We start from the raw sequence: 8,729 nt of genomic DNA, 5'->3' as shown, positions 1-8,729 counted from the left end.
CCTCATTGGCAATTGATTTATGACTTTCAATTTGAGATTCAATGTCAACGCCGAGATAGAAGATGACAAAGTAGCAGATGAAGCTCCTCAAGAAGAGCAAGACCCTTTGTGAGTATAAATTTGTAGCAGAAAGAACAGTTAAAATCATGATTGGGTATTGGAACAATCTGATATTTGTATGAGCCTTCATCGTCAATTATTATTTACTAAGAAAATGGTAATTTCTTGCTCCACACCTAAAAAATTTCTTGCAAAAAGGATCATTCTAATCCAAAGAAATGAGAGATATAAGTGCCATTGTTTGAGAAAAGCAATACCAACCATCACCCAAGGGCATTGTGCAGTATAACAAAAGAAATGCATGCTATTCTATGATTGATTATTAAAAGTAATGGATTTAAGCAGAGTACAATAGAACATTTAACTGTTCTTGATGGGATCACAAATATTCTCTCTCAGATTGGCCTACCTTTGGGAACAATCTGATCCTTGAGCCACATGTAAACAGGTACCAGAACATAGTATGTTGCTGCCAAAGCACCAAGAATCAAACGCAGAAAGAACACAAAAGGATTGACAGGCTCCTTTACATCTTCTTTCATCGGGCCGAGCTGCATTGTCAAATGCCACATCACTTATATCACAAAAGAAAAGAAAAACAGTCCGCATTTATTTTTTACTTTCATCGTACTAACATCAACCAAAATAATTAATAAGAAAATTTGCACATAAAGTACGCTCCTATGATTAAATAAACATAAGGTATTCTGCCACCAAATTAGTGAAGATAGTGACAAAGTCTAACAAATTTCCATCATCCATTTTGTTCCTTATCTTTTATCTGATTATTGTTATTGAAGCTTCATTTATGTTAAGGTTGAAAATTTCACACAGAGGATCAACACCATAATCAATACAAATTTCAATGCAATACATCTACAGCTTATATCTATGAAAAGGGATAAGATTGAAATGAAACCTTGGTGACAAGCCCTCTATTGTTATGCCTATTCCCTCCTACTACAACAAAGCACTTATAAGCTAAGATTGACCCAAATGGCTAATCAACTGATTATTGTGACACAAATGGATAGTAGTAAGTTAAGTGGGATAGTGGGAAAAGGTCTTTGCCCATCCTAAGAGATAATGGTGGGGATTTAAGCAACCATGCAGAACATGGTTATAAGAATAGGAATTGGCTCAATCTGATTCCTGTTTCGTATATAGGAATTGCAATCAGCCGGTCTACCCTGATTCACTCCACTGCATACTGGACATGTGGCTTCTTCTCAGGAATTTCAAATTCCCTCCCCCCTCCTTGACTGTACCCGCTGCCCCTCCAAATTCCCTCTGCCTCCTCTACTGTTCCAGGAAGCATGCTCAAACCCTGTTTGAACTTTATAACCATGGCTCTACAAAAAGCAGTCCTGTTTTTTGAATCGTATGCCATTGTGCCGGTTGTGTAACCAACAGAGCTTCAAGGGCTCCGACAATGGCATCTCTTTGTAAATCACCTTTTCTTCGTCTCCACCTGCTCCTGGCACAAGGGTTTGCGTCCTTGAGAGGAAGAGTCTGGACTCTAGATTCCATGGTTTGAAGAATTGGTGATGGCAAGAGAGGATGATAATTGTGATTTTTAGATCTTTTTTTATAATTCTTTGTTACAAAAGGGAGTGTCTGAATGACACCTCTATAGGTGTATTTAGAACACGACACATTCTTATAATTGCCGTTTGTCTTATTCCCAAAAGTTCTCTAAGATAGGGATTTAAAAGAGTTTTCAAAAATAATTAGAAAGTGACATAATTATGTCATTATCAAAAGTGGTTTTCTTGCACATTTTTCGAGTATATATGTGAAATGACATCCCAATTCTTGGCCGATCCCAAAAATTGGATCGTTGCAGAGAATCACCCAACTGCTCTAGACTGGAATCAGCCAACCCCAACCCGATTCCGATTACTAGAGCTTTGATGCAGGAAGCAAATAAAGGCAACACAGAACAAGAGAGAATCAAAGCACTGGTATCTACAACTACAGGTAATTAAGAGAAAAAAGAGCATTTAAAAATGTAAAAAAAAAAAAACAAACAAACAAACAAAAAACCTGTAGGGGTGAGTCTCCTGATGCTGGTTTCACTCCTGTTACAGAGCATCCCATGATCAATCCATGCCGACGGACTCCCCTGTACCATTTTGGTCCGATTCTTTTCAGTTGAACATCTTTAAAACCAGCATTTTTAAACCATTCAATGTACTCTTCCTCCTTTGGGAAAAGCATCCACACATCCGCAAAAAAACGAGATAACCAATATGTTGGATACACAGGGCCAATAACACAGGCTTTTCCACCAAGTTTCAAGACCCTATATGCTTCCCTGATACCACGCTGTGGGTCTGGCCAATATTCGATACTGAAACGAGAGAACTTCCATAAGAATCAAGCTGATCATATTATAAGAGAAGAAAGATGACTTTGAAATATACCATGAAATTATTCATAGCTATTAAAATGGGAAAAACTAGAGTTCACGAAAGTATAATCCAAATCCAAAATTGAATTTGTGAAAAAAAAATCCATTAAACAAATGAAAATTAATTCCCACATAGAATCCAACAAATGCTACATTGGTCGGAATAACATCTTCAGTAGTTAGCTCAAAATTCTAACAAGTAAATATATACAAACAAAGACCATTGCAATCCTCAGAAAAGACAGGAAGAAGGGAAAGAAATTACCTTCCTGCAGATACATATCTATCAGCATAATCCGTGGGGAAGGGAAGATCTTCAGCATCACCTTCAATGATTTTGCAGTCCTTCAAGGGCTCCTTCTGCTTTGCCTTGGCAAGCTGGTGAGGAGATTGGTCAAGAATTGTGACATTTTTAGCATCTACATGCTTAACAATACCCAAAGTAGTGAACCCAGTTCCACCCCCAACATCCAACACTATCATATTCCGGTCATAGAGATCCGCAGGCTCAAGGGCTTCATCCCTCATGTCCTCAGTCCAGTGTCCAGGGTTTATGACGTGGTCATAGATTATAGAGAGGAACCTGTAGAACCAAAATGCCTCCTTTTTGTGTTGTATAAACCTCGGCTGAGAATCTGGCCTTGCCGACGATAAACTGCATTTGGGTGCTAGGGTTTGAGCTTTGGAATTCCTAGCATAAGACAACAATCCAACCTTGGGAACAGACTTCCCATTAAAATCAGAACCTAGAAAGCTTAACCCATATGGATTTGGAGTTAGACCTCTGGTAAAGGTGAGCTTTTCACTTCCGCTGAGCATTGAAGAAGCCATAAATTGATTGAAGGAAGTAAACCCACAAAAACTGAGCAGAGAATTCTTTTCCTTTCCCCTGTCTTTCGAACTTCAACGATTGAACAATTGAAGGATACCTGCAAAGGCAAGATAAACAGCAGTTGCCTTCACCGAGTGATCAGGACTGAAGAAAAATGCTCATCGCAAGAGAACCATTATATCATGCCAGAGCCACAAACACACGGAGAGAATGAAGAGCTTCAATAAGCACCAATCGTTTGGCGTCTGGGGATACACCGATACAAAAGTGTCATCTGTACCTACCAAGGTTTTAGCAATCGGTATCGGTATAGATATCGGGTCTCAATCTATATCGGTCTGAATAGGTCAGGCTTATCCTTTTTTTTTTTTTCTTTTTTTTTAATTTTATTCTGTTACATTTTTTTTTTTTTGGGTTATTGGGAACTTTACATATATAGTTGATAGAAAAGGGGGATCGAATCGGGGAAGGGATAAGATACCAGCCAAGAGACTCGAACTCAAGACCTCAGTTCGAGTCTCTTGGTGAGCATGGGCATGAAGCGCACCACGGCTCACATCTTATCTTTAACATTTTTACCTTGATCCATATCGATCCACCAATATGAGATTGGTGAGGAATAGACTGATCCGATACCAATTCCTCAAATCGATCCGATTCCGATTCTCAATGTAATGCAAAAGTAAAAACCAGAATATTTGAGTTACAATTTTAAGCCTAATTCTCCCAACATGTAGTAGGTTAGGGCCGCAGGGGATGCAATTGAGCCAAGCCGGATTGGAGAATCGGTTGATTCTCAATCAAATTGAGCCTGAGCTCAGTCCGGCCCTACTCATTTTGGGTCAACCGTCAAAGTTGTGCTCAAATTGCATCTCTATTGTTGCCACTAGAATCTGATTAAGCGGGGAGACCTACACACCACAAGGTAAATATAGAGCAAGAGAGTGAGTCGGAGCTAGCTCTGGCTCGCTATGAGGTGGACTCTCCAATGCTTAAGTCAATAATATGAACAACAATAGTGAGAGAATTGGAAATTGAGCAAGTAGTTAGGTGGAAGTAATAAATATGATTAAGTATCCCATTACCTTGTATATATAGGGTGTATGTAGGGCTGTAAACAGATCGGATTCGGCTCGGATAGTGCTATATCTGCATTCTCATCTAATTAGCTATCGGACGGATTCGAATTGTGCTAAACGGATACTGACACGGATACGGATCGGATATTTTATCCGTTTACATGTAAATATAACTTTTCGGATAACTATAGCGTACCCATTTTCGCATCCGTTTAGCTTTCGAACGGATTCAGATAGTGCTAAATGGATACGAAAATGGATTTTGACTATTCATTTACACCCCTAGGTGTATGGCTATAAAATTGGGTATCATGTTAATAAAGTAAAATAAGTTTCCCCGAGTGGGTATCATGTTAATGAAGTAAAATAATTTCCCCGTGGAATGTCCTTTGTCACAATGATGGTTATATGAACAGAAAACTTATGCTTATGGATGAGAACAATATTCACCTTAATCTTTCACTTTGATTGGATCTCAAGTCAGTGCCAAGCACCCATAGATAGATGGATCGTTTTTTTGCATGACCCCTACCCTGGTTTGAGGAATTGGAATCAGGGATTTGATTTTGGATTTCGATTCTAACTATTTTATATTTGATTTGGGATAAAGTTCTTTGCAACTGGGGCGCCTCCCGAATAGAGAACGTGCGCCCATCTGATTTTTAGGGTTTAGGCTTATTCTCAGAATCGGCATCTATGCAAGCTCGGATTATAATTCTGATGCCCACCCAGTTCATAAAATGGTTTTCAGATTTGAACTTTTGGATCATCAACAGCCTTCACGAGACTGAATCGGTCACTGAGCTCTCTTCCTGGGCTTGAGTTTCTATTAATTCTACTACTAAACATCATCTAATATTGAATAGAGGATAAAAGGCCGTGGGGAAGTCAGGTTTGAGAAACAAAGCACCATATATGCCCTGAGCCCAATCGAATCTGATCAATTCGTTCATTTTGATGCAGCGAAAGGGCCAGTGGGAGGGTTGATATTGGGATTGGGAGGCAGATCTGGCTGTGGCGGTAGGGGTGGCGGTGGAGGCACAATTTCCGGCGGCTTTGGCCGTACAACATCCGGCGTTGGCCGTGGCGGTGGCACTGGCTCTGGCATATCGGGAGCAGGCGGCGATGGGATTGGTGGCCTGGGAAATTCGGCCCAGGCCCATCCGGCACCACTGCTTGGAAAAAAGACGATGAATCATCATCATATGCCGACGCTGGTTGTATCTCCGGGGGGTTACTAGCCATTGGATCAGAATCCGATGGAACTGATGATAGCCCATCATGGGAGAAGGAGTACCACCCAACGCCTCTTATTACGTTTCTTAGTGGAGGAAGAGACACTACTGTCATCATAGCCATATCCATAGCCCACCTTGCTGAGATTTTCTTCCTGAACATCTTTCTTCTTCAATCTTCACTTCTCATCTGCTACTGAGTTTTGAGTGCAAGTAAATTATAAAAGCCACAGAGTAGATTGTGGATGATACCTGCGAACACGAACACGTGTTCGAATGCTTGGAAACAAGTGTCATCCATGAATGAAATCCACATTGCAGTAGTCAAATGGAGTGAAAAAGTCCAAATTTTGATTTTTTCTTCTTCTTCTCTTACTGGTACTGCTTCAGTCAAAACAGAGGAAGCTAAACTCCAATACAGGGTGCCCCCTGATCATCACCAATGATCTTGAAAATTTGAGGTGGAGAAATCATGGTTCAAGTAAGTCGAATTGGGAACGGAATCGATTTCTATGGATTTCAATTCCGATTCAATCAGATTCAGATGGAATCAGTTGGGAATTGGTCAAGAAATTGACAATTAAGAAAGAAAAAAAATGATCCACAGACATGGTGGATTTTGACTTTGACATTTGATAGATGGTCTATTAACTCTTGGTATATAGTCAATCCATGTGGTCTAGACCTATCCAATGTAGGGTAGGAGTGTCAGTGAATAAGTGGGTTCGATTTTGGTCCGATTCGTCAGTTTCAATGAAAATGGATGAATCCAAAACCAAACCAAGAAGGGAAGATTTGGTTTATTTCGATTTTCTTTTATTGGGGTTGCTCCATTTTCCCATAGATATACACTTCTGGGACAAAAACATGTTTCTGTTTTGTGATTTTAAGGTGGTATTGATTTGGGTTCGGTGTTGATTATGTTCCGTTTCTATGCGGTCTAATTTTCAACCGATTTCACGATGCCTCAATCCAATAAGCCTCAGTTAGGATCAAAAGCTAGTTTGGTTCAGTCCGGTTTCAATGGTCTAATTCACACTTTGACATCCCTAAATGTAGGGGTGTCATGGATGGAATTTTGCTGCTACACTTGTACAAGACTAGTAGCCAAGGAAATGAGATCTTAAAGGGTAATTTAGAAAATACTACAACTTAAGAGGGTATTTATGAACCCAAAGGAAAAGTGAATTATTTCATTTCCTTGTCTGCTAGGTTTGTAGCATAAACATTCCTACTACAAGCTTACAAGGGTAGCAGCAAAAAAATTTTCACACATTTGGTTGGTTTTGGTATCAGTCTAGTTAGTTTGGTCCATTATTAGTTTCTTTTAAATGATCAAAACTTATTGGTATAATTTCAAGACTTATTGAAATTGTTGTGGTGGACATGGTGGATGAAATAGTGAGAAACAAAGATCGAAGCCAAGCAAGAAACTTCTCAAGAGGAACAGAGAAGATTAGAGGATTTATACGACTACAAAGGAAGATAATTCCTAATAACACAATGTTCAGAAGTTGCAGCATCTTCTAAAACTACCCAATGAGGAGATGCCATGTTTTTCGCAAATTGAAGTGGCTTTGATTGGAGAACAAACAAAAAACATCACCCACTTTTGTGCAAGAAAGCAAAAAATATGCCCTAATTTCACATAGACAAAGTGAAATGAGAGAGATGGAATGCAGATAAGAGAGCTTAAGGAGAGAACAAGGGGGGGGATGATCAACTTACCTTTATCGGAGGTTGCAGATTCCACAAGTGGCCGGAAGGTTGCACCAAGCTCAGGTAACCAGAGAGCCTGCAAGTCTTCAGACGCAAGGATAAAGGTTGGTTTGGATAATTTAAGGCAAAGGGTAATATAGACAATTCCATTTTAGATTTAACACCGTTAGAAAAAAAAGGCGGGGTTAATTTTTGAAATAAGAAAGAATGTTCTTTATATTACATTAAACCTTAGGAAAGATTAGCATAACTTTTCCAATAAAAATTGTTATATTAAAAACAGAAAAGAAAAGAGGTAAGAATAAGATTACAAATCTTTTGACTTTTAAAGAATAAAATATGAATGTGAAGGCATAAAAGTCATTTGGATACTTAACTTGACCCGTGTGTAACATTCTAACCAAGGAAGTGAGGGTCTGAGTGACAATGGACAGCTTAACCCCTAATACTGACGCAATGAACAGTACAGTATCAACGGTCAAGTGATGATGATTATGAGACAACTTAAATAAAGAAATCCCATTTATTATACTTTCAAGAATAGTGTTAGAATTTAGAAAGAAAAAAAAAATTTGAAAAGTACAGCATCCAATGACAATTCGTTTTAATGGAACTTAAGAAAACCAAATTTACATATACCTCCCCTACGCTATAAGAATTTACAAAAATACATGTGAGTTTTAGATATTTATGTATGACACCCTCACTTTTCAAAATATTTAATAAATAAACTTAACGTTCCGTTAATGCTTTCCGATAATTATGAACGATTAGAATTTTTTAGACATTTTATAACTAATATATCCTTGATAAGATAGAATGACATTATTTCTTTCATTAGTAGCAATAGTAGTAGAATTGAATGGATGAGCGATAGAGATGGCCACAACACATACTCTTACTCTTACACTGATTGACCTTTCCCTTACCACATAAATATGAGTTGTTCTTAGTCAAAGGTGACGAAGAACAAGAGGATGAAGACAAAAATGATGGAGCAGAGTCCGGCAACAAAGAAAGTATCTCAATATTAGTCTGAGACTTAGACCCCATGAGTCTCCTCGTCGCCAGTGCCAACACCATCTTATTTGATCACGAATCTCAACCGATCAACAACCTCAAAGTCTATTCCTCACCCTCTCTGTAATCCTTCTGTATCAACAATGGCAACAATTTCTTCCAGAGTAGGTTCATTCTCTTTTCGGCTAAATTGAACCTCTTCTTTGGTTCATTCTCCTTATCCTTCCAGCTAAACTAAATCTCTTCTTCCATTATTTTTATTGTATCGACAACGCATTTTTTTTTAGTCTCAAGTTAACAAACTGTGTTTATTTATTAAATATTGTAAAAGTAGGTGTGATATGCGTAAATATTCAAAACTCTATAAGTAT

General features: G+C 38.5%; 1 protein-coding gene across 1 annotated transcript; it reads right to left on the bottom strand.

The window, feature by feature from the left end:
• Positions 1 to 244: 244 nt before the first annotated feature.
• Positions 245 to 3,418, bottom strand: LOC122644257 (2-methyl-6-phytyl-1,4-hydroquinone methyltransferase, chloroplastic-like). The gene is made up of 3 exons (XM_043837897.1): positions 2,739 to 3,418; positions 2,107 to 2,413; positions 245 to 611 (listed from the first exon to the last, which is right to left on the bottom strand). The coding sequence occupies exons 1-3, from the start codon at positions 3,302 to 3,304 to the stop codon at positions 456 to 458; spliced, it is 1,029 nt and encodes a 342-aa protein (XP_043693832.1). The 5' UTR covers positions 3,305 to 3,418; the 3' UTR covers positions 245 to 455.
• Positions 3,419 to 8,729: the final 5,311 nt, after the last annotated feature.

This window comes from Telopea speciosissima, chromosome 10, assembly GCF_018873765.1.
Source record: "Telopea speciosissima isolate NSW1024214 ecotype Mountain lineage chromosome 10, Tspe_v1, whole genome shotgun sequence".
In the NCBI taxonomy this organism is placed as follows: domain Eukaryota; kingdom Viridiplantae; phylum Streptophyta; class Magnoliopsida; order Proteales; family Proteaceae; genus Telopea; species Telopea speciosissima.
The sequence above is the reverse complement of the archived record's forward strand: the minus strand, read 5'-3'. Positions and strand labels throughout refer to the sequence as shown.

Bases quoted from the DNA above. Each gene is read 5' to 3' on its own strand.
- LOC122644257 (XM_043837897.1), bottom strand. From the start codon at position 3,304: ATGGCTTCTTCAATGCTCAGCGGAAGTGAAAAGCTCACCTTTACCAGA. The intron at 2,414-2,738 runs GTAATTTCTTTC...CTCTCGTTTCAG, and splicing joins AGATATGTATCTGCAGGAAG to TATCGAATATTGGCCAGACC. The intron at 612-2,106 runs GTTTTTTGTTTG...TTGACAATGCAG, and splicing joins CAGGAGACTCACCCCTACAG to CTCGGCCCGATGAAAGAAGA.